Consider the following 26,943-nt stretch of genomic DNA (forward strand, 5'->3'; position numbering starts at 1 on the left):
AGAGACAGAAGAAGAAAGGAATCCAGAGCCAAATCCACTGAAGAAACACCACAAGCAAGCCCATTAAAAAATAGGACAGAAATGGTAAATATTAGAAAACAAATCATCATTATTTATAAAGTATTTTTATTACATATAAAAATACAAGTGCATATATGGAAACCCAAAGAAGATAAACTGAAAATAAAAACACTTGAGAAACTTAAATAAGGTAGACTGTTATAAATAAAAATTAATAACTTTCCTCTAATCAAAAAATAATCACAAATAATTATGAAAAGAAGATATTAGTGGGTATAAAAAAAGAAGCATCAAAAAGATAAAATAATTAGGAGCAATCTCAATAAGAAATGTATAGAATCTAAGAGAAAACACTATTCTGTTTTGGGAAATAAAAGAAGGATTGAATATGTAAGTAAACATATCTTATTCCTGGGTAGAAACCATCAACTTTGTAACATATAAATGAATGAAATTCAAATGAAAATATCAACAGGAATCACTTGAACTTCAAAAGCAATCTCAAGTGTACGTAAGAGAAAAATATGAAAGAACTACAAAGAAAACTCTGACAAAGAGATGATGACTAGCCTTTACTATAAAGCTACAGTAATTGAGACAGTAGGATTGTAAAACAGAACTACTGAGATAGAGTTTTGCAAGGAAAGTGAAACTTCCAAAACAGACCCACACATATAGAATTATTTAGCATGGATAAACTTGACATTTCAAATCAGTGTGGGGAGGGTAAGTTTTCTGTTTTGTTTTTAAGTAATGATGCTAGAACATATGGGGAAAATACTGGATCTCTACCTCATTATACTAAAATAAGTCACAGACAGATCTAAAATTTAAATGCAAAAAGTTAAATCAGAAAAGTACCAGATAAAAATAACCTAGGCTGCTGGAATCATGATAAGAAGGTTTAAAAACCATAAAAGAAAAAAAAAAAAAAAAAAAAAAAAAAAACTGGTGAAGTTAATTGCCTGATTCTTGTGTTTACAGAAAAAAAGAAAAAAAAAAAACAAAAAACCTTTCCTTTTAATTCTTTTTATTTTTGCAAAAAGCAGACTTTTATTGGGCTTCCCTGGTGGCTCAGTGGTAAAGAATCTGCTTGCCAATGCAGAAGACACAGGAGACGTGGGTTCAATCCCTGCATCAGGAAGATCCCATGGGGAAGGGAATGGAAACCTGCTCCAGTATTCTTGCCTGGAGAATCCCATGGACAGAGGAGCCTGGCGGGCTATAATCCACAGGGTCAGAATGAGTCAGACACGACTTAGTGACTTACCAACAACAACGCTTTCTTCCACAAGATCTCATGACCTCGTGAGCAATTCTTTTTGCCACCTCAGAGTATGATTGAACCAAGGTTCCCTTATTTTCCACTTATTTCTAATTCCAATTCCTACTGCTTTCTTCCCATTATAAACAACACTGTGGTGACCTCAATGGTACAAACATCCCTGGCAACTGACCGTGTTCTCCTTCTGCTTTTATGCTCGCCAAAAAGGCCTTCTCTACTCTCAACATCTAAATAAAAACTGACTCTTGTCACCATTTTTATGTTTTCCTACCAGTAAGGCCACCATAGCGTTGTTTACAATGAGAAGAAAGCAATAGGAATTGCAATCAGAAGAGTCTGCCTGCAATGCAGGAGACCCAGGTTCAATCTCTGGGTCAGGAAGATCCCTGGAGAAGAAAATGGCAACCCACTCCAGGATTCTTGCCTGGAGAATCTCATGGACAGAGGAGGCTGGTGGGCTACAGTCCATAGGGTTGCAAGGAGTCAGACACAACTGAGCAACTAACAGTTTCACACACACACATGGAGATATACTAGGGTTTAACTGAAAGCCCTGAATGTTGATATTGATTCTACAGCAAAGGCGGCATCCAGCATAGTAAGGAGCCCCCGAACCCTAGATCCAACGAGTTCTAGGGCCAGACAGACTTCTTACTAACTGCATAAACCCGAGCAAAGTCTTTAAAAACTCTCTTTGCTTCATTTTCTCCATCAATAAAATAAGACTATCAGGTTTTTCAACAACTGGTACTGAAATAATTGGACATCCACCTGCAAAAGAAATTAATCTAGACACAAACTTACACTCTCCACAAAAAATAACTCAAAATATATCACAGACTTAAGTATAAAATGCAAAACTATAAAACTCCTAGAAGATAACATAGAAAAAAACCTAGATGACCTTAGATGTAGTGATGATTTTTAGATCTAATACCAAAGGTGCAATCCATGACAGAAATAATTGAGAATTATTTTCAAATAATTGACTGCTGCTGCTGTGTCACTTCAGTCGTGTCCGACTCTGTGTGACCCCATAGACGGCAGCCCACCAGGCTCCCCCGTCCCTGGGATTCTCCAGGCAAGAACACTGGAGTGGGTTGCCATTTCCTTCTCCAATGCATGAAAGTGAAAAGTGAAAGTGAAGTCGCTCAGTCGTGTCCAACTCTTAGCGACCCCATGGACTGCAGCCTACCAGGCTCCTCTGCCCATGGGATTTTCCAGGCAAGAGTACTGGAGAGGGGTGCCACTGCCTTCTCCCAAATAACTGACTAGACTCTATTAAAATTAAAAATTTCTGCTCTGTGAAAGACAGTGTCAAGAGAATGAAAAGATAAGCCAGAAACTGGGAGAAAATATATGCAAAGCATAGCTGATAAATGACTTATCCAAAATATATCAACAAGAAAACAATAACTCAAATTTTAAATGGAAAAAAAAAACCACAAAAAATAAAAACCAACTCATAGACACAGAGAACTGATTGCTATTTGCCAAAGGCTGGGGGTGGAAGTGGGTAAAATGAGTGAAGGAGGCCAAAAGGTACAAATTCCCTGTTTTAAAATGAATAAATTCTGGGTATATAATATACGGCACAGTGACTCCAGTGAGTAATGTGCTAAGCTCAGTCACTTCAGTTGTGTTCGATTCTTTGTGACCCCATGCACTGTAGCCCACCAGTCTCCTCTGTCCATGGGATTCTCCTGGCAAGAATACTGGAGTGGGTTACCATGCCCTCCTCCAGGGAATCTTCTTGACCTAGGGATCAAACCCAAGTCTCCTGTGTCTCCTACATTGCAGGTTGATTCTTTACCAGCTGAGCCACTTGGGAAGTCAGTATTTACAGTCAGTAATACTGTATTGTATATCTGAAAGTTGCTAAGAGAGTAGAGCTTAAAAGCTCTCATCACAAGAAGAAAAAAACTCTGTAACTATATACGGTGGTGGGTTTTAGCTAGACCTATAGTGGTAATCATTTCACAATACATACAAATACTGAATCATTACTTTGTATACCTGAAACTAACATAATATTACATGTCAATTAGTTCTCACATTGAAAAAAATGGGCCAAAGACCTTAACAGACACCTTATCAAATGGCAAATAAACAGGTGAAGATGCTCCACATCATACGTAATAGGGAAAATGCAAATTAAAACAACAATGAAATATCACTGCACATCTATTAGAAGGGCCAAAACCTGGAACGCTGATAGCACCAAACGATGGTGACGGTGTGGAGCAACAGGAACTCTCATTTGTTGCTGGTGGGAATGCAAAATGGTACAGCCACCCTGCAAGACAACTGGACAGTTTCTTACAAAACTAAACATACTCTTATACAACTGAGTACATACACACACACACCATACAATCTAGCAATCAAACTCCTTGATATTTACCCCACACACAAGTTTAAAAACTTATGTCCACATAAAAATCCACACACACATGTTTATAGAAGCTTTATTCCTAATTGCCAAAACTTGGAAGCAACCAAGAGGCCCTTCAGTAGGTGAATGGATGAATAAACTGTGATAGATTCACACAATGGAATATTACTCAGGGCTAAAAGGAAATGAGCTGTCAAGCTGTGAAAAGATACGGAAAAACATTAATGCACATTACTAAAAGACAGTAGCCAATCTGAAGAGCTCATATACTATATGATGTTATATATATATATGTGTGTGTGTGTGTGTATACATACATATATGTATATACACAACTATACGACTTTCTGGAAAAGGCAAAACTGGAGTCAGTAAAAGATTAGTGGTTGCCAGGGGTTGGGAGGAACATACAGGGGTGAATAGACAGAGCATTAATAGAGCAGTGAAAGTACACTGTATGATCCTATAATGATGGATACATGTCATAATGCATTTATTTAAACCTGTAGGATGTACAACACCAAGAGTGAATTCTAATAAGTTAAACTATGGACTTTGAGTAATTAGGTCAATTCATCAATTGCAACAAATGTCCCACTCTGTTGGGGGATGTTGATAATGAGGGACGTTATTCATATGTGGGGGAGAGGATATATAGGAAATCTCTATAACCTTCTCCATTTTGCTGTGAACCTAAAACTGCTCTTTAAAAATACCATCTTAAAAAAGGCACGGGCAGGAGGTGAGAGGAGGGATGGGGAACCCAACTGGCTCTTGGGAGTTTTTCCTTTTTCTCAGCTTACTTATTTACTTGCCTGCGCTGGGCCTTTGTTGTTGCACACAGGCTTTCTCTAGTTGCAGCAATCAGGGACTACTCTTCCTTGGGGTGCTCAGGCTTCTCATTGCTGTGGTTTCTCTTGCTGTGGATGGAGCAGAGGCTCTAGGGGTGCAGGTTTCAGTAGCTGTGTTTCATGGGCTTAGCTGCCCCTTGGCATGTCGGATCTTCCTGGACCAGGAATCAAACCCAAGTCACCTGCATTGTCAGGTGGATTCCCATCCACTGCATCCCCAGGGAAGTCCCCTGGGGGTTTTTAAGGAAGAAGAAGGGGAACATAGGCCAAGGAATAAGGGTGGCCTTTTCGGCTTCCCTGGTGGCTCTGGTGGTAAAGAATCAGTCTGCAGTGCAGAAGCCCTGGGTTCGATCCCTGGATCGGAAAGATTCCCTGGAGACGGGAACAGCAACCCACTCCAGTATTCTTTCCTGGAGAATCTCATGGACAGAGGAGCCTGGTGGACTTACAGTCCATGCGTTTGCATCTTACCTGGAGAATCCCATGGGCAGAGGAGTCCGGTGGACTACAGTCCATGGGGTCACAAAGAATCAGACACGACTAAGTGACTAAGCAAGAGCACACAAACTCTGGAAGTCGAAGACAGTCTTCAATTGGCAGCCAGCAAAGAAACGGTGACCTCCATCCTTCAACCACATGGAAGTGAATGCTGCCAACCACCTGAATGAGGAAAGAAATGGCCCCTCCTCTAAAACCTTCAAAAAGAGATGAAGCCTGCTGACACTTTGATCTAAGCCCACTGAGAGGAGGCCCATGTTAGACTTCTCTTCTGTAAAAATGTAAAATAATAAATTTGTGTTGTTCCAGAGTGAGGAAGGACTAACTGACAAAGCTCCTATGATGATGGTAACACACATAAATATTTAAAAGAGGATCTGACACATAGTAAGGATTCATTAAACGCTAGCTCTCAGCACCGCCTACAATCTAAATGGACTTCGCAAGTAATTACTCATAGCCTGTTTCTTTATAAAATAAGAACAATAATATCTCCCTCCCAGAGCATTTGTGAATGTTAAATGATAACACTGTGTAAAGTGATTAAAGCAGGGGTTGGCATATGGCAGACACAAAATAAATAATGACAATACTACTAAAAATATCAGCATTACTGTTTGAAAAATGGAGCTGATTTTAAAATCCAGGGTTAGATGGATATATTGTGTATAAGAGCATCTAACACAGTGCTTGCATGTAACTGGTGCTCAATAAATGCTAATTAATATAAACTTAATTTTCCATATTGCATCTCTATTTTTAAAATGTAAAGAGAATCTTTCAGACTGCTTAAAGTTCTAAATCTTGAAATCTGATACACCAGGAGCTATCTTCTGGCTTATCTACAAGTTCTCTTTTTTCCATAACAAGATTTTCAGTGGGATTTTATGCTGGAATTATGGTTGAAGTCCAAAACTGGAGACACAGATGCTAAGTAACCCATATTCTGAGTTAAGAGTGACACTGGACATGAGATCAGTCCCCCAGGAGGGCTTGAGGCACATTCATTAGCAATCAAGGGCCCTACTACTACCACACCATAGCCTCATCAGAAAGAAAAATAAAAGAAAAAACTGGGAAGGGGAAGGGACCAATTAGAAGTTTGGGGTTAACATACACACATTACTTATATACAAAACAGATAGCCAACAAGGACCTACTGTATAGCACAGGGAACTATATGCTGTATTTTCTAATGATATTTTAAGGGAAATGAATCTGAAAAATAATATGTGTATGTGTGTGTCTATATATATGCTAAGTTGCTTCAGTCATGTCTGACCCTGTGCAACCCCATGAACTGTAGCCTGCCAGGCTCCTCTGTCCATGGATTCTCCAAGCAAGAATACTGGGGTGGGTTGCCATTCCCTTCTCCAGCAGATCTTCCTGACCCAGGGATTGAACCCGTGTCTCTTATGTCTCCTGCACTGAAAGGCGGGTTCTTTACCACTACTTTCATGCACTGGAGAAGGAAATGGCAACCCACTTCAGTGTTCTTGCCTGGAGAATCCCAGGAGCCTGGGATTCCCCACAGAGGAGCCTGGTGGGCTGCCGTCTATGGGGTCGCACAGAGTTGGACACGACTGATGTGACTTAGCAGCAGCAGCACCACCTGGGAGTAGATATATAGAGAGATAAATATATAGATATATAGTAGATATATATTATATATATATATATATATAAATCACTTTGCTGCACATCTGTAGCAACATTGTAAATCAACCATATGTCTATGAAAAAGAGAGAAAAGGAGAAAACTTGGAGTCAGAGAACCCTGCTGAGGCACTAGTGCAGATTCTCCCCTACCCTGATGAAGAGGGATTATCTTAACCCAAGATAATCAAGACTGGGGGTACCTGGCCAGAGGGGTATCCTTCCATAGGATTGGCTTAAGCCAACAAACTTGTTGGTCTGTCCCCTCTTGACTAAAAAATATAGTCACAACTTCAATGTACAGAGTTATTTTATTTGGTGGGAATATTTAGGACTCCCAGCCAGGGAGACAGCATGTCAGTAGCTCTCATAAAACTGCTCCAAGGAGGCAGGAGAGGAATTCAGGCTATATTCCAGTTTGCAACAAAGGGAGCGGGGCAGTCTGAACATCGACGATCAGGTATCAAGTTAAGGAATTTAGCATTCTGTGTATGGGAAGATTCAAGTCTCTGGGCTCACTGAATTCATTCCTTTCATATGCACCTCAGTTATCTGGGGCCAATTCTGTTTCCTTGTTCACCTTGCTTCTTGCATTCCCCCAGCTCCTCAGCAATCACCCTGGTGGGTGGCAGCATCCACTGGATCGTAGTTTAGGGAGCCCTCATTCACATTTGGAGGCCAGAATTCGAGGCTGGCTGTGACATTTCTTATTTATTGATATGGCAGGAGATATTTTCATTCCACTTTTATTTCATGACTACAGCTGTGAAAGCAAAAGACGCTTGCTCCTTGGAAGAAAAGCTATGACAAACCTAGACAGCTTATTAAAAAGCAGAGACATTACTTTGCCGACAAAGGTCTGTCTAGTCAAAGCTATGGTTTTTCCAGTAGTCATGTATGGATGTGAGAGTTGGACCATAAAGAAGGCTGAGTGCTGAAGAATTGAAGCTTTTGAACTGTAGTGTTGGAGAAGACTACTGAAAGTCCCTTGGACTGCAAGGAGATCAAACCAGTCAATCCTAAAGGAAATCAATCTTGAATATTCATTGGAAGGATTGATGCTGAAGCTGAAGTCCCAATACTTTGGCCACCTGATGCCAACAGCTGACATTAGAAAAGACCCTGATGAAGGAAAGAATGAAAGCAGGAGAAGGGGATAACAGAGTTTGAAATGGTTGGATGGCATCACCGACTCAATAGACATGAGTTTGAACAAGCTCCAGGAGATGGTGAAGGACAGAGAAACCTGGTGTGCTGCAGTCCACGAGGTCTCAAAGAGTTGGACACGACTGAGTGACTGAACAACAGAGCTTTTAAACAACAACAACAAAGCTTATAAAGTGAAAGGAAAAGGAAATGAAAACCAACTGGCAGCAGAAGAGTGACCCTAAACTATGAGGCAACAGTTGGAAACACTCATGGTAAACCCCCAAAATGAGAGGGAGGGGAGCATGGATGCCTTTTGTGATGTGAGACCTTGATCACCTGCTCAGGATGAAAGTGAGTCAACTAGGTTGAACATTTCACTGTTCCTGGAGCCATGAGGATCCTTTAAGAAACAATACACAATAACTGAGTTTTAGAAGGATGCACAAACTCATCTAGGGGACAAGTAGAACAAAACATGAAGGTTTTTCTTCTGTCTGGGAATTATGATCATTGCCCAAAACTGAGACCAAAGTGGGCAATAAGTTCCCCATGCTTTAAGTTCAGGAAGCTGCCAGAAGTCAGAGCAGCCACCCCTCTACAAGTCTTGTAAGTGATGGTACCTGACAGAGGAGCAGCACTGGCACCATGCCACTGAGCCACACTTGGAAGGGGTAGGAGGAATGAGCAGTCCCATTTCTGCCATGATGCCACTGCTTCCCCACTCTACAGAGAGGCTAGAAATCCCTTTCCTTCCCTGCCAACTAGGGAAGAAGAGGGGTGGGGGAACAAAAGAACCACTTATCAAGGGCCTGAGGGTCTGAATTAAAAAAGAAACTGTCACTTCATCCCAGATGCTTTGATGTGCTGGTCCTGAGCTGTCTGGGAAGAAGAAACAGACATGGAAAGATATGGTGAGGCTGAGGCTGAAAGGTGGTGAAATTCCCTTTGGCATGGCAAGGACAGCATCTTTCTTCCACCTTAGAAGACTTCCCAGCAAGCAAAGGAATAGGGACAATTTGCTCTTAAAAGACATGGGCAAGGACTTCCCTGGCAGTCCAGGGATTAAGAATCACACTTCCACTGCAAGGAGCACGAGTTCAATCCCTAGTCAGGCATCTGAGCCTGCATATGGTGCTCCTTGGAAGGAAAGTTATGACTAACCTAGACAGCTATTAAAAAGCAGAGACATTACTTTACCAACAAAGGTCCGTCTAGTCAAAGCTATGGTTTTTCCAGTAGTCGTGTATGGATGTGAGAGTTGGACTATAAAGAAAGCTGAGCACCGAAGAATTGATGCTTTTGAACTGTGGTGTTGAGAAGACTCTTGAGAGTCCCTTGGACTGCAAGGAGATCCAACCAGTCAATCCTAAAGGAGATCAGTCCTGAGTGTTCACTGGAAGGACTGATACTGAAGCTGAAACTCCAATACTTTGGCCACCTGAAGCGAAGAGCTGAGTCACTGGAAAAGACCCTGATGCTGGGAAAGATTGAAGATGCAGGAGGAGAAGAGGACAACAGAGAATGAGATCGTTGAATGGCATCACTGACGTGATAGACATGAGTTTGAATAGGCTCTGGGAATTGGTGATGGACAGGGAAGCCTGTCGTGCTGCAGTCCATGGGGTTACAAAGAGTCAGACACAACTGAGCAACTGAACTGAACTGAACGGTAGTATGTAGCAAAAAAAAAAAAAAAGATGTGGGCAGCCCATCAGGGTTCACATGAAAAGCAGCAGTCACCAAGAGAAGGACTGTGAAATAGTCTCATCCTCCCTGCACAGTGGGAAGGGAGTAGTTCTCAGGCAGGGGACAGATTGGGGCTCTGCAGCAAAGGGTGCCCTGCACACTCCCACCCCAGATGTGTGCATGTGTGCTTACTCACTCAGTCATGTCCAACTCTTTGCGACCCTATGGATTGTAGCCTTCCAGGCTCCTCTGTCCATGGGATTCTCCAGGCAAGAATACTGGACTGGGTTGCCATGCCCTCCTCCAGGGGATCTTCTGGACCCAGGAGTCAAACCCAAGTCTCTTCCATCTCCCACATGGGAAGGTGGATTCTTTACCACTAGTGCCACCTGGGAAGCCCTCAAAGCTAGCAGAGGTGGTAGACACACAAGAGTTTTCATTGTGCTTTAAAAGCAACATAACTGAGCTAAATACCAGAATAAGACTATCCCAATAATCAAGGTGGATGTAAATTGATACAGTCTGGCCAGGTTGGTCACAGATCCATTGGCATCCTAAAGGGGATTAAGGGTGAGGGTCAAGCGATAGATTTGACAAGGCATAGTTGGAGCAGTTACCAGGAAAAGAATAAAATGACCATGTTTTTACCCCCAAATTGAGGCTTCCCAATTTGGGAGTGGGGACACCTCCTGCTTCCTGCCTCTCCAAGTCCTATTGAGCTCCCTCTCACTATGGCAGCCTGGCCGGAGGAGGGCAGATCAGCTGCTCATCCAACCCAGCTGGCTACTGCATCTCTTTTATTCCACAGTAATTGTTGTGCTTTCCCCTCATGTATCTTTTAGCAATGCTTTAAAGAGCTTTTCCTCTCTGACATCTCATATGTTGCACAGTTTACCCAGAGTCAAAAGATATTATACCACTGAACTGTGTGGAGACCTCTGGGTGCATCTCCCCATGCAGGTCAAAACCTCAGTGGGCCAGAGGAGGAACTTGGGCCTTCTCTGGACTCCGCCGAATACAGACATTATCACAGTTCAGTTCTGAAAGTGAAGGTCAACCGGCATTTGGCTTTCCTCCCAAAAGGAATTGAGAGGGTGTTTGGAGACCATGGCTGTTGCTATAAATACTGTGTGCTTCTATGTTCTCTGCAGGAAGGCCCATGTCCTTCTGACTAACTTCTTTATTTCCAGAGCCTAGCAACAGCGCCCAGCACATAGAAAGCACTGAAGAAATATTTGCTGAAGGAAGGAATGAGTGGAGGAGTGAACGAATGAATTGGGAGTGAATATTTATATGACATCAACAAATACTTCTTAAATTTGTAATGACTGTGATGAGGGATCTGAAACAAATTAAAACAAGACTCAATCTCTGACCCTAAAACACCAAAGCAACAATGTGTAAGTTGCTTCAAAAAGGTGCAAGGGGACGAGGACATGGACAGGAATGACAGGCAATGTTAACTCAATCATCATCACTCAACCTCCAAAACCCAACCCAACCGAATACCATCATGAGGGTTTTGTGCCTTTTTACTGCACCTTCACCCTCCACTCATGTGGTTATGCTCTGCTCCAGATTCAAGCTCAAGAGTTTTCATTTCGATAAACAAGAAAAAAACTCTTAACAGAGTCAGAAAATACAATTGCTTTATTTCACACAGTTGCAATTTCCCTTGAAATCTCTATAATGAAGCAAAAGTTCATCTCCCTTTTCTTTCCACTTATTATTTATTTAGCCACATCATGCAGCACGTGGGATCTTATTTCCCTGACCAGGGACTGAACCCAGGCCCTTGGCAGTGAAAGTGCAGAGCTCTAACCACTGGACTGCCAGGGAATTCCATTTTCCCTTTTAAATCACAGTTTTATTTAACTGCTTAAGTTCTGGGAAAATGATACAAATGATCTCATAAAGGCAGTGCCTTTATGAGATATAGTTGTTAACCAACTATATAGTTGATTAAACAGTTGTTTATTAGTTGTTAAAACAACTAATACAGTTGTTAAAAAAAAAACTATAGTTGATTTACAATATTGTGTTACTTGCAGATATACAGCAAAGTGTTTCAGTTGTGTGTGTGTATACACACACACGCACACACACACACACATATATATATATATATATTCTTGTCAGACTCTTTTCTATTTAGGTTATTACTAGATATTGAATATGGTTCCCTGTGCTATAGGCCCTTGTTGGTTGTCTATTTTATAAATAGTAGCATTTATCTGAATATTAATCCCATCCACCTTATTATCCCTCCACTCCTTTCCCTTTCATAATCATAAGTTTGTTTTCTGTGTCTGTGCGTCTACTTGCTGGAAAGTATGAAAACGCAAATTCAAAAAGATGCATGAAACCCAATGTTCACACCAGCACTGTTTACAATAGCCAAGATGTAGAACCTAAGTGTCCATCAACAGATGAATGGGTAAAGATGTGATATAGACACATATATCATATATATATGTATATATACACACACACATATTTCTATGATGAAATATTACTCAGTCATAAAAATGAGTGAAATATTGCTATTTGCAGCAACATGTATGGACTTAGAGATGATCATACTAAGTAAAGTAAAGACAAATATTATATGATATCACTTATATGGGAAATCTGAAAAAATAATACAAATGAACTTATTTACAAAATAAGGCACTGCTTTTTAAAACGACGTGACAGACCATGCTAATGGGAAGGATAACCATGGCAGATAAAGGTACATGCTCCACTGCACTGAATAAATTCCTCATAGCTATTAATAGGCCTGCAATGCTCAATAAGGGAAAACTGCCGCTGTAAGTATCCTGTTTTGTGGGAATCTTTCTTAGCTGCTTTGGCTTCTTGAAAATTCCCTAAGGGGAATTTCATCATTTAATGTTAACAATCATTGTATGCCTGACTATTTACACAATTGCTATCCACACTGAAATGGAGGAAAACTCAAATCTGCCCTTAGCCGAAGTCAAGTTTCCTATGAACAACCAAACACACCAGTTATAAAGAACTGATGCTAGTGGGGAAAAACTATCAAGAAACCACTTTTAGAAATTTATACTTAGAAAATAAATAAATACCTAAAATTATACAAGGATGTTCATAAAAGCATTATTCACGTAGGTGAGAAATTGCAACATGAATATCCAATAACAGTGGTTACTTAAATAAATTAACTCTCCCACAAAAGGAAAATCTTACAGCCATTAAAAAGGGATGATGAAGATCTACATATACTGTTACTACAAAAATATTCATAATGTACTGTCCAAATTCATTGTATACACACACAGGCATAGAATGAACAGTCTAGAAGAACATATACCAAAATATTAGAAATGTTTCTCTTTGGGTGAATACATGTCAGTCACTTTCACAAATAAAAACAGTATTGCTCTTATCATTAAGTATCAACTTTGAGAAAGAAGAACTCTTTAAAGAGGCTTTTTGATTTTCCATATTCAGTATTTCCCTTGTGCTCAAACAGTAAAGAATCTGCCTGCAACGCAGAAGACCCCAGTTCAATTCCTGGGTCAGGAAGATTCCCTGCAGAAGGGAATGGCAACCCACTCCAGTATTCTTCCTCGGAGAATTCCATGGACAGGAGCAGTCTGGCGGGCTTATAGCTCAAAGAGTCAGACACGAGTAAGCGACTAACACATTCAGTATTCACCATATATATGAAGAAATTTTAAAAGAATCTAACATATCCTGTCAATATCCTTTTTAAGGATCCTTTTGAAGAAAGTAATTTGTTCCAATAACAATTTTTTAAAAACATAGGTAAATAATCTTTTTCCAAAATGAAAATCACAAAACTATCACAAGGTTGTAAGTTAAAAATTAATTATATGAGAAAATGTTACAGATATAACACTGAATGATTTTAAAAGGATATAAAACCAAATATACAAAATACATATAATTTAGTTATACATTCACATGCAAACACAAAAAACTGTTCACAATGAGTACTTCTGAAGGACGGAATTACGAGTGATTGTTTTCTTCTTTTTCCTACATTAAAAATTTTCTACAGTCGGTATCTCTGACTTCCAAAATCAGACCAATAATAAACATTATAAATTTTTTAAATAAGCATGAAGGATATAAAAATCATGTATACATTTGTCTTATCAATAATTGAAACAAGCACTTTGTTCAAAACAAGCCCTTTCTCATTACATTCACTTGGAAATAAATCTCTGGCTTGCAGTCTGTTACTTAAGCCTTGAATAATGGAGAACTGTAGCTCTGAATTCATTTCGGCTTCCTCCTGGCACCTAATTAAAGGAGTGACACAGCTCTTACGGTCTTGGCTGATTCCCTCTCATGCAGTGCCATAGCCAGAAGACGGTCCAACAGAAAGGAGAGAAAATCGGTTGCTTCAAAACTCAGCATGATTACTTAAAACAAACTCTCACCCTTGGAACACACGACTCAATTTCTTACTGACTTAACTAATGACACTTGATGCAACTGTAAATTCTATAAAATCATAAACCATGTCTAACTTTCACCATGTATCCCAGCACCTAAGTGGCACACAGGAGGCATTTACTAAATGTAGATAAAGGAATGACTGAATGAATGAATGAACAGGTGATTTATGCCGGGGGCCTGCTCTGTCGCTTAAAATTCTCCTGGCCACTTTATAGCAGTCTTCATTCTAACACTATGGAAGAACGATATCATAAGGTCACATTTTATTGCCATTATTCTATTACTAAAAGTGTAATAACAGGCATAGGATGTGTCTCAGGAAGCAGCATTTCTCATCATTATGGCTTAATAATTAGCAATTATTCAGCACCTAATACTCTCATGGTAAAAACTGCCACCCACAGCTAAGGCTCAGAAAAGCCAGATAAATTTATCAAGGTCACAAAGTTAATAAATGACAGAATTGGGATTAAAACCTGATTCTCTGGGGCTCTGAAGTCCAGATTCTTTTCAGGTGGGAACAATCATTTTGTCATCTCGCCAAGCCAGGTTGAGGATGGCTACAGACTGTACAGTAATTATCTCCCTTAATTAACATCATAAACCTAGGAAGTGGGTTAGCAAAGTACACCATTTTTCAGATGACATAACAAAGGAACTGAGAGGTTAAGCAGCTTGCCCAAGGTCACACAGCTCCCAGAAGAGCCAAAATAGAATGAAAAAGTTAAAAAGGATTTTCCTGTAAATAGATCAACTTCATTGTTAAGGACTGCATTGATGATACATATATAGTCAGCATCACTTCCACAATGATTCACAGTTGTGATGAGAAAAATGACCCTTGAGGAAAAGAAAAAAACATTTTACTGACTTGCTGCCTAGGCATTTTACAGTATGATAACCCTGCTCACACTCAAGAGTCTGGACATTCTGATGAGGACTCAAGTTTAGGATGCCTGCCATAAGTTCCCTCTTTGCTTTTTCCCAGGCACCTTTTAAAATAACCACTTAAGAGTTTAAGCCCGCGAAAAGTTCCAGTCACCCTCCACTCGCCACTGCCTTATAAGTAATAGATGCTTGTTACCCTGCTCTAATACTTTGGCCACCTGATGCGAAGAGCCCACTCACTGGAAAAGACCCTGATGCTGCGAAAGACTGAAAGCAAGACGGGGCAGCAGACGATGAGATGGTTGGATGGCATCACCAACTCAGTAGACATGACTCTGAGCAAACTCAGGGAGACAGTGGAGAACAAGGGAGCCTGGAGTGCTGTAGTCCATGGGGTCGGAAAGAACAGGACACGACTGAGCCACTGAACAATAGCAGCAACATTGCTCTCTTATCTCCCGCTCCTAGCCTGGGATGGAGGGCAGCCCCTCCCCCAGCTCACAGTGCCCCCTGGCTTCTTAGATCTGTAAGTAACATATCTTGGACTCAAATTCTTTGAGTGTATTAAAACTTCGTCCTAAATCAATTAGACCATGGGTTTCACCTCCCCCAAATGGGAATTGGATGCTGACGGAGGTACCTGCCCTCCCAGTGGGAAGCTTATGTTGCCTCCTTTAGCAGGTTCCAATCTGCATGTTCTTAGTTTGATACAACGGCTCTGGCTTCCAGACAGAACTCTGTCAGAAGACAAACTGGCCATGCTCTAGACTAACATATACAATTATCCAGTAGATCCAACTAGCTTCCTAAACACGCCTCTGCAAAATTAAGACGAATAGGCTCTCACATTGCAAAAAAAAAAAAAAAAAAAAAAGACCCTACTTGCAAGGCAGAAGACAAAGGTATTACAAATGTGTCTAATATTTAATTAAAAGTTATAATCACATTAACAAACAAGTGAAATATATATTCTCTCCTAATCTTTTCCCTGGACAAACATACCTATATGACAACCTGGAATGCCAGATTCCAATTTAGGCCTCTCAAATCCCAGGGCATTTCATACTGAAACATGGCAACACAAGGAGAACTTCTCCCCACGTGTGTACACATGAATCCCCTTAACCCCGTAGGCAAGTCGTTCTCACAGCCTCCCATTCTTGCAAAGAGCTGTTCCTTGTCTGGGGGTCTAGGGGTGCACACAGCAGCGGGGCAAGCCACCCTTAGGATGGAGAAGGGGGAAACGCTCCCTGAGGGCAGGCAGGCTACAAAGACCCCATTGAGCCTTGCCTGACTGAGAAGGGGTGAGACGAGAAAAGAGCCGAGTGAGCTTCCCCAAAACATAGGACACGAAGCATGGGCTCCTCTCGCCAAGGTCTAAGGGGGCAACTGACAAGATCACATACAAGCTTTCAAAAGACACAGATGCTTATCATAAATCTCCCCAAATGTGTCCCGGGTTCCCTATCCTTCCCTAACCAAGACCTGGCCATCTATCAAAGTACCATTCATTCACTCCTCTTTTGGTAGTCAGAGCATTCACAGTTTGCAGTTTGCATTTCACTGTTAATTGCGTGATGTTTTCTGGATTTCTTAAATCCTGTCAATTGGATTGGTTTTGTTTCTCTAAAGTAGTGATTCCCAAACAGGGGCCATTCTGCCCCCCACAGGAGACATTTTACTAAGTCTGCAGATATACCTGGTTGTTTCATTCAGTGGACAAAAGACATGGGTGTTGCTGAACATTCTACAATGTACAGGACAAGCGGCCAAAACAGTGAATTATCCAGCCCAGGATGTTAGTGGCTTCCCAGGTGGCGCAGTTGGTAAAGAATCGCCTGCCATTGCAGGAGAGACAAGAGACACAGGTTTGATCCCTGGATGGGGAAGATCCCCTGCAGTAGGACATGGCAATCCACTCCAGTATTCTTGCCTGGAGAATCTCAAGGGTGGAAGAGCCTGGTGGGCTACAGTCCATGGGGTCGCAAAGAGTCGGACACAACTGAGCACACACACACACACACAAACACACACATATGGGTGTTAGTAGTGCTAAGACTAGGAAACTGTTCTAGAGGAAGAACTCTCAGAAATTACAGAGGATGCTGTTTACTCCTTTGACCCCACACAGCCAAGCCGAGTGTCGAACCTCAATAAATCTTTGCTGGTTAACTGACTGGCTAACCGGGCCCACTCCTTTATAAAATGTTCATTCACAAGAAAAACAAGTGTGACAGTAACCATGCTCAGCTCCAGGTACGCAAATATGAAGGAGTTGGCAGAAAAGGCAGACAAATAAACTGGTGCTTTTAATACAGCTTGAGAAATTACCAGATACTTATATATATATATATATCTGTTTATTATGTCTCCCCTCATCAGCCTATAAATCTCCAGGAAAGTAAGGATTCTGTTAAGTTCACTGTTGTGGTTCCAGCACCTTCTATGTTAATAGTGGTAGAAACAGTAGTAGATATTTTGGGTCAGTGGAAAAAAATGCAATAATAGGCATAATGTTTTCTTCTTGTTGGTTTTGTCTGGTTTGTTCTAAAGGAGAAGAGTCTAACACAGCCTGGGAGAGAAGGAAGGAAAGCTGCCTTGAGGGAAGTTAATGTGAACTAAGCACTTATTACACTCAGCTCTCAGGACCCTCGAGGGATTGGTTTCAGGCCTCCATCCCAGCTCCCTACCCTCCCATCCCCACCTGGCTCCCAAAATTCCCCAATGCTAAAGTCCCTGATGTACAATGGCTAGTAGAGTCTGCCCTCCGTATTTGCAGGTTCTGCATCGGAGGATTCAGCCAACTGCGGTCTTGAATTTCAACCCGAAGCTGGTTCAACCCATTGAGGTGGAACCCACAGATATGGAATCTGTGGCCACAAAGGGCCAACTCTATATGCCAGAAACAGTTCTCAGCATTTTCAACGCACTATCTATGTTAAACTCACGACACTTCTACAAAAAGCCAGCCTTTACATGTGAGGAAATGGACCATGAAGGCCGATTAGCTCAAGAACAAAACAAATGGTGGAATCAGGATTTGAACACAGCTAACTTCGGAAACTTTGTTCTTAACCACTATTAGGCACTATGGAGACAGAGGTAAGGATTGGCGCCGTGAAGGCTGGACCTTGTGGTCTTGAAAGAAAAGATTCCAGGTAGAAAGCATGGTACAAGCAAAACCAACACAGCCTGGCTTGTTTCAGGGACTGTATCCTTTATCAATCTGACTAAATCATAAAGGGGAATACTATTGAAAGATGATGGCAGAGGAGTAATCATGGCCAGATCGTAAGAGACATCAGCAATGCATCATTTCCCCAAGATTATCAGCGAACAAGCATGTGCTTAGACTCTAATATCTCTAGGTGGACTCCCAACTCCATCACTTTGTTAATGGTTCTCTCTGAACCTCCATTTCCTCAACTGTAAAACAAAGAACATACAAATATAAAATGGGAACTTAATAAAATAGCTATGGAAAAACAAGATAACCAATACAAGCACTAAGAACAGGAGCTGATACATATCATGAGTCCAAGCAATGTTCATGACTTATTTTTGCTATTTTGGAGAAGGAAATGGCTACCCACTTCATTATTCTTGCCTGGGAAATTCCATGGACAGAGGAGCCTGCAGGGCTACAGTCCATGGGGTCAAAAGAGTCAGACATGACTTACTGACCAAACTGATCCCACCACGGGCATTGCTAGTCAAGTTTTTTCACGTGTGAATCTGCAACATAGTGGCAGCTTATTTTCATTAAGCACCAAATTTATTAAACCATTGTCTTCCTAAATGACCTTTGCAGTGAATTCCACAAATCCACACTTAATAAACATGAACCTACATTCCATATGCACAGACGTCTGCACCCCACCTCTCATCCCCTCACTACCACCACCCAATGCCCTTCTGCACTCACCAGGGCAGCTGTGGAAACACCCAAAGCTTCTAGAAACCATCGATTAAAAACAAGGACAGAAAGGAACGTGCAGAAAGCTATAACTGCTTAAAGACTTAAAGACTAGCAACTTAAAGACTTTCCAGGCAGGAAGCATACACCTGACCCTTCGCCACCCTCCCGCTCTCACTACTGGTGTCCTCTCTGCCCAGAACATCTTTTGCTCTCTCTCACTACTCCCCCATCCTAACAACCTTCAAGCCTGAGTACAAATACCACTCCCTATCAGCTTCCCTCCTTCCCCAGAATCAAGCGCCAAGTTCTGTGAATTTCCCCAGCCCTCTGCTTTCTATTTTGACTGTTGCAAGGATCACTTATTAAACAGAGGTACGAAGCAAGCAACGTCCTTTTAAGTGCTATCTGTATGCTATCAGGTAATTTTCACAATAAACCTGTAAGAAATGACTACAAGCCCCATTTTACAAACAGTGACGGTGAAGCTCTGAGAGTTGAACCTACCAGTGGTCATACAACCAGACAGGGAACTCCAAGCATTTGCTGACAGCTCCACAATCGGCCGTTTTTCACTCTGTTATGCTGTCTCTCTTTAACAGCTCTATTGCCAAGACATTGGTTGATTATATACATATATGCCTGGCGCACAGGATGACAGCAAGTCCCTTGATGGCAGGGACCAGGGCACATTCATCTTTGTAAACAATTGGTAGTACTGTACCCATTTATATAACATTCTTAGGAGAATTAAATCAGACAGGATATTTAAAACACTTAACATACTGCCTTAGGAAGCATCACTATGAACAAAGCTAGTGGAAGTGATGGAATTCCAGTTGAGCTATTTCAAATCCTAAAAGATGATGCTGTGCAAGTGCTGGACTCAATATGCCAGCAAATTTGGAAAACTCAGCAGTGGCCACAGGACTGGAAAAGGTCAGTTTTCATTCCAATCCCAAAGAAAGGCAATGCCAAAGAATGCTCAAACTACTGCACAATTCCACTCATCTCACACACTAGTAAAGTAATGCTCAAAATTCTCCAAGCCAGGCTTCAACAATATGTGAACTGTGAACTTCCAGATGTTCAACTTGATTTTAGAAAAAGCAGAGGAACCAGAGATCAAATTGCCAACATCCGCTGGATCATCGAAAAAGCAAGAGAATTCCAGAAAAACATCTACTTCTGCTTTATTGACTATGCCAAAGCCTTTGACTGTGTGGGTCACAACAAACTCTGGAAAATTCTGAAAGAGATGGGAATACCAGACCACCTGACCTGCCTCCTGAGAAATCTGTATGCAGGTCAAGAAGCAACAGTTAGAATTGGACATGGAACAACAGACTGGTTCCAAATCGGGAAATGTCACCCTGCTTATTTAACTTATATGCAGAGTACATCATGAGAAATGCTGGACTGGATGAAGCACAAGCTGGAATTAAGATTGCCTGGAGAAATATCAATAACCTCAGATATGCAGATGACACCACCCTTACGGCAGAAAGTGAAGAAGAACTAAAGAGCCTCTTGATGAAGTGAAAAAGGAGAGTGAAAAAATTTGTTTAAAGCGCAACATTCAGAAAACTAAGATCATGGCATCCAGCCCCATCATTTCATGGCAAATAGATGGAGAAACAGTGGAAACAGTGGCAGACTTTATTTTGGGGGGCTCCAAAATCACTGCAGATGGTGATTGCAGCCATGAAATTAAAAGACGCTTACTCCTTGGAAAGAAAGTTACGACTAACCTAGACAGCGTATTAAAAAGCAGAGATATTACTTTGCCAACAAAGGTCCGTCTAGTCAAGGCTATGGTTTTTCCAGTAGTCATGTATGGATGTGAGAGGTGGGCCATAAAGAAAGCTGAGCACCGAAGAATTGATGCTTTTGAACTGTGGTGTTGGAGAAGACTCTTGAGAGTCCCTTGGACTGCAAGGAGATCCAACTATCCCATCCTAAAGGAGATCAGTCCTGAATATTCATTGGAAGGACTGATGCTGAAGCTGAAATTCCAATACTGCGGCCACCTGATGCGACAAGCTGACTCATTTGAAAAGACCCTGAGACTGGGAAAGATTGGAGGCAGGAGGAGAGGGAGATGACAGAGGATGAGATGGTTGGATGGCATCACCGACTCAACAGACATGAGTCTGAGTAAACTTCAGGAGTTGGTGATGGACAGGGGAGGCCTGGCATCCTGCAGTCCATGGGGTTGCAAAGAGTCGGACAGGACTGAGCAACTGAACTGAACTGAACTGAACATAGTGCTACGCACATAACAGGGCCTAATAATTCTTTGGCTTTGTTGTCACTGTTACCACATCAGGTGCCAAGAATAAAGCCTTGCATATAAACCTGGAACAGAAGCTTATTTCTGAGGAACAAACACAAGGTAAGGACCTGACAGAAGAGAGAAATGCCACTCTCCTCATGCTACTTAAGGACCTTCCAAGTGGCTCAGCGGTAAAGAATCCACCTGCCAATGCAAGAGATGCAGGAAACGCGGGTTCAATTCCTGGATCAGGGAAGATCCCCAGGAGAAGGGAATGGCAACCCACTCCGGTATTCTGATCTGGGAAATCCCATGGACAGAGGAGCCTGGTGGGCTGCAGTCCATGGGGTCCCAAAGAGCAGGACATGATTGAGCACACAACACAGAACATACTACCTGACTGTTTAATCAGAAGCAGCAAGAGTTGCCTAGAAAGTTTAAGTTTCTGCGATAGGGTGAACTGATTTATGTATCTTTCTACCGCTATGTGGATGAGAGGGAAACTTTCTGTTTAGCAACACTCCTAAAGCTTGGTTGCTTTCTTGCCGCTCCTCATCCTCCCGGGGGATTTGTCAAAGTTCCCCTCTGAGGGATCAGCACTTAACAGGCTCTAAGCTTGGAGAAGAAAATCACAAAAGTAAGTGGAAGCACAAAAGGCAAAATGGAATCTGAAATTCCGATGCTTATAAACGTAAGCAAACACTTTCTTTTGTCCTCACAGTATTTTACAAGACTTTAAACCATCCCATTCTTTCCTCATATGTTTTTGTCAGTCACCACCCAGGAGGAGGTAAGCTGTCTCAGAGAAAGCAGCTGTGCATCCTGTCCACTGCTATCCTAACTCATATCTGGTGCACTGTAGTCACTCATTAAATATGGGTCGATGGCTGCAATTATTTGCATGTGTGTATATATGAATATGGGCTTCCCAGGTGGCTCAGTGGTAAAGAATCGCCTGCAATGCAGGAGCCGCAGGAGCTGTGGATTCGATCCATGGATCAGGAAGATCCCCTAGAGGAAGGCATGGCAACCCATTCCAGTATTCTTGCCTGGAGAAACCCATGGACAGAGGAGGCTGGTGGGCTACAGTTCATAGCGTCATAAAGACTTAGCGTGCATGCATACATATATGAATATATGTATTTATGTCAATACCTATACATACATCATTCCATGGTTTATGGATAAATGTGTGTATATCCCCACACATAAGTGTACATTGTACATTTATGTACATGTGTTTGTATTTGTGCAGAAGATTTGTCAGACTGGAAAACACATATACCTGTTTGCCAAAGTTGTGTCTCCTTAACACAGCAAACAAAGGCTTCTGGCTGACCTGTTTCATATTTAACAAACATATGACAAATGTCATAGCTCACAAGGCTTCCCTCATAGCTCAGTCAGTAAAGAATCTGCCTGCAATGCAGGAGACCCCGGTTTGATTTCAGGGTCAGGAAGATCCCGTGGAGAAGGAAATGGCAATCCATTCCAGTATTCTTGCCTGGAGAATCCCATGAACAGAGGAGCCTGGCAGGCTACAGTCCATGGGGTCGCAAGAGTTGGACACGACTTAGCAACTAAACCACCACCACATGACAAACATAGACAGTGTATTAAGAAGTAGAGACATCACTCTGCCAACAAAGGTCCATGTAGTCAAAGCTATGGTTTTTCCAGTAGTCATGTATGGATGTGAGAGCTGGACCATAAAGAAGGATGAGCGCCAAAGAAATGATGATGCTTTTGAACTGTGGTGCTGGAGAAGACTCTTGAGAGTCCCTGGATGGCAAGGAGATCAAACCAGTCAATCCTAAGGGAAATAAATTCTGAATATCCATTGGAAGGACTGATGCTGAAGCTGAAACTCCAATACTTTGAACACCTGATGCGAAGAGCTGACTCATGAGAAAAGACCCTGATGCTGGGAAAGATTGAGGGCAGGAGGAGAAGGGTACAACAGAGGATGAAATGGTTGGATGGCATCACCGACTCAATAGAAATGAATTTGAGCAAACTCCGGGAGATGGTGATGGACAGGGAGGCCTGTCGTGCTGCAGTCCATGGGGTCACAAAGAGTCAGACATGACTGGGCGACTGAACAACACTACTATCTACATACTAATGATCCAGATGTTAAAAAATCAATTAATCATTCAGAGTAAAAAAAAAAAAAAAAGACTTAACAAACAATGATACTTTGACTATCTTTCAAAATCCTCCTCCCTGTTTATTAGCTTCAGTGTAAAAGAGGGGGAGGGCAGTGGGGTGTAGGAGGACTAATAATGATTCTTTGCAAATCTGCCAGGTGAAACATTCCAAGTTCTTTTGGCCAGGCCAAGTGTCCCTATTTAAGTTGTAACATATACAACTTACAATTTACAATTTATAACAACTGGAATGATACTATTGACTGGTTATATGTGCCTGACACTGGGCAGTCAGTGGTTTTTTTTTTTTTTTTTTCCTATTTAAACTTTACACCAACTCTGCCAGGTAGATGTTATTATCTCCATTTATTCATAATGAAACTAAAACTCAAAAAGATTAATTTGCTCATGATACTCTGCTGTTTACCTAGTCATGGCAGTCTATAAACTCAGGATTTGACTCTGAAGCCCAAACTCTTTTTCAGCTCTCCAGGCTCTTCTGTCCATGGGATTCTCCAGGCAAGAATACTGGAGTGAATTGCCATTCCCTTATCCAGGGGATCTTCCTGACCCAGGGGTTGAACCCGGGTCTCCTGCACGGCAAGTAGATTCTTTACTGCTTGAGTCAAGCAGCATGCATTCAGCGGTACCTCTTACACAGTTTTATAAACACTAACTTTGAGGGACATGTGTTCAGGCAGTTTTTATTTGTTGTCCTTGTTCAGTCGCTAAGTCGTGTCCGACTCTTTGCGACCCCATGGACTGCAGCACGCCAGACTTCCCTGTCCTCCACTATCTCCCTGAGTCTGCTCAAATTCATGTGGATTTTCATAAGTAATTCTCTGCACAGAGAGACTAGCCCACATGCCAGCCAAGCACACTGAACATCACCCCAGGCTACAGACAGCAAGAGGCAAGTGTGTCTCAGGAACAACCCGCCTGGGCTTCTCAGAAAATGAAGCATTTTCCTCTTGATGATGTCCTCTGAAAGAAATCCAGTCTCTAACAGAGCTTCATTCTTGCTCCTCCTATACAAAAAAATGGGCTCATTCATTGCAAACGAATGGGAAGTTCTGAACTCATTTCCTTATATTACTTGAAATAAAAGTGCTTTCTGTCTTTAGAGCAAAGAACTGCTGCATGCTATGCCCTTTGAGTAGAACAATCAATACCGTGAAGGTGAGAGAAAATGAGCTCTTATATATTTTTAAGGGGAGTGGAGTTATTTTTAAACTTAATGATAGCAGAATTCTAAAGAGAGCAAAGGAAATTCCCAGTTTAGAGAATTCCGCTGCCTTTCCCTGCAAGGATTGGCTGTTACCTCTTTGACCTTCTTTCCAGGAGCAGGCCTGAGAAAGGGAGGGAAACCATATGTTTTCAAAGTTTGTTTGTTTTCTTTTTTAATTTACAGATGTTTCTGAGCATTTGTAACAGCTGTGAAACTGTTTCAGTTGGTTCTCACCTGGCTCTATACTCCTTTGCTCCACACAGGAAAGCACTGTCTACCCCCTCCATATCCCTAGACCGCAACCATCCCTGGAAGAGCCAAGGGCATCATCTTCAGCTGAAGGGACTGAACTGAAGGTGAAAGGGGCCCCTGACAGTGAGAGAAGCACCAGGGTGTCCCTTCAACATGACCGGGAGGACTGAGAAGAAGCAGAGGGAAGCAGGTCTGCCTTACCTCCAGTCTTCCCGCACAGTCCCTTCTGCCAAGAACTCATTTTTAGACCCTTAGGCTGAACATCCCAGAAAGGAAGGGAAACTTCGACCTCTGAGTGATCCTCAGAGTTCTGATTTCCAAGCTGATTTTAGTTCTGTGTGTTTTCTGAGTTCAACCCCCTGCCTAAAGCAATCTCCCGGTCACCAGAAGACAGCCACCATGTAAGCCAAGCAAAATTGCTTTATGTGACAAAAATTTCAGCCCTGATCCCGCAAAGGTACCTGACCTTGGGGGAAATTAACTCCTCCTTCTGAAGATTTAGTTTGGGAGGCGGAGAGGGTACAATGAGGATATAATATCCACTATTAGAAAGTTGATAAAGCCCCAGTAAAAATCACCTAGTCCCTGACTCTTTAGCAGATAGGGTTATCAACGAGTGCCCTGTGTTTATTATGGGCTCACTGCACAAAGCAGCAGAGCCAGGCTGGGTGTCCATGTTTTCACTGTCCACGACTCCCTCGTTAGTGACTTCTCTTACCAACCATTCACCAAACCCCAGGAAGATGTCTGGTACCTGCTTCTAGTTCTCCACTGCTCTGAACTTCTACAGAGCCTAAGATACATTCTCATTAAGTTCAAGGGACAAAGTTAGCCTAGCTTTTTCTTCCCCTAGGTCATCGGCAAATCGCTACCAGTCAGGCTTGGGAAGAAAGGCGAAAAGACTTTTCATGGCCAGGGCAGGTGTCCGCACATCTCTGGCGGTTAAGGGCTGGGGAAGGGCCCCCTGACTACCGTCTCCAGGTTAGGGAACGACAAAGAAAGGGCAGGAGGATAAGAAGATCCGGATGAAAGGGCCGCTGCGAGGCAGTCCTCACCGGTGACCCTGTCCTCGGCGCCCCGGGGAGGAAAGGACACGAGTGGGGTGGAGCCGCGAGGGCAGGAGTACCTGAAGATTCCGGCGGCCGTCCGGTTCCTCCTCCACGCAGTGCCCTGTTGCAGGACTCCCTGCACGATCTCCTTCTCGTCCGGCAGCCGATAGACAGGGAAGACATAGAGCCAACAGAGGACCACAACGCAGAGGGCACTGGCTCCCACGGGCAGCCGGGTCCGCGGGAACTTGCACGCCAGGACGGCCATGGCCCCTCTGGATGTGTGTCGCCGGGCCCGCCCGCAGGGGCTCATCGCAGCCCCGGGGTCCCGGGGTGGGGGTTGGGGGCGAGGGCCGGAGCCTCAGCACCAGGCTAGGCGCAGCGGCAGCGGAGGGTTCCCCCACCGCCGGCCCCCCATTCACGCACACCTTCCGCTTTCTTGCACGCACTGGGACGCCCGCTCCTTGGGCGCCCAGGACCCCAAAGGTCAGCGCAAAGATATTTTTTTCCAATGCAACTTTTTCAAGGATGTCTTGCTAGGGTAAGTAGCCGGGGAGCAAGTCACGAGCTACGGCCATGGTCGTTTCTCCCTGCAGAAGGCGGGCGCCAGGGTCTCCGAGAGCGCGGGGTCAGGGGGTAGGGGGCGGCGGCGGGGTGTTGCTCCCGCCGGTTCTGCAGCATCACCGTCGCCCTCGGCGTGGGTCCGGGGAGAGGCTCGGCTCCCTCCCAGACATCTGGCCCGCGGCGTCCCCTTCCGAGCGATGCTCCTGCGCCCTTCGCCGCCTCTCCCCGCCTCCCGCGCTGCTGCGCCGCCAGGCACCCCCCCGCCCGCCCCACGCCGCCCCCTAGACGCGCCAAGTCCTTGGAAATTTCCACGGCGAGCGGGACCGCTAGCCCGCCCCGGGCTTCTCCTCCTGGCTTGCCAGGACCCCCGCTCCCCACCCCTCCCGGAGAAGAAAAGAACTCGCTCTCATCAGTGAATTCAGCGGCGCGCCGCAGCCTTCCGCGGCGCCCGGGACTTCGCAGACACACGCCCGGGGATTGGTGGAAATCAAGGCCTCCCCTCCTTCCCCCACCCGCAAAATTGCCTCTTTTGACCCGTTGAGATCCGCGACGCTCGGCTGGAGAAAGAACCCCTCTCTCCCGCTCTGGTCCCTCTGGAGGTAGAGGCAAACAATAAAATAAAAAC

At 43.1% G+C, this 26,943-nt stretch overlaps 1 protein-coding gene across 1 annotated transcript in view; it reads right to left on the minus strand.

Annotated features, from left to right (window-relative positions):
- Positions 1 to 26,699, minus strand: part of ST8SIA1 (ST8 alpha-N-acetyl-neuraminide alpha-2,8-sialyltransferase 1) — a 164,077-nt gene extending 137,378 nt beyond the window's left edge. The window contains exon 1 of the mRNA XM_025283384.3: positions 25,832 to 26,699. Coding sequence (XP_025139169.1) covers positions 25,832 to 26,067 — 236 coding nt within the window. The 5' untranslated portion in view covers positions 26,068 to 26,699. The remainder of the gene's footprint in view (positions 1 to 25,831) is intronic.
- Positions 26,700 to 26,943: the final 244 nt, after the last annotated feature.

The sequence above is a fragment of the Bubalus bubalis genome, chromosome 4 (assembly GCF_019923935.1).
Source record: "Bubalus bubalis isolate 160015118507 breed Murrah chromosome 4, NDDB_SH_1, whole genome shotgun sequence".
NCBI classification, from domain to species: Eukaryota; Metazoa; Chordata; class Mammalia; order Artiodactyla; family Bovidae; genus Bubalus; species Bubalus bubalis.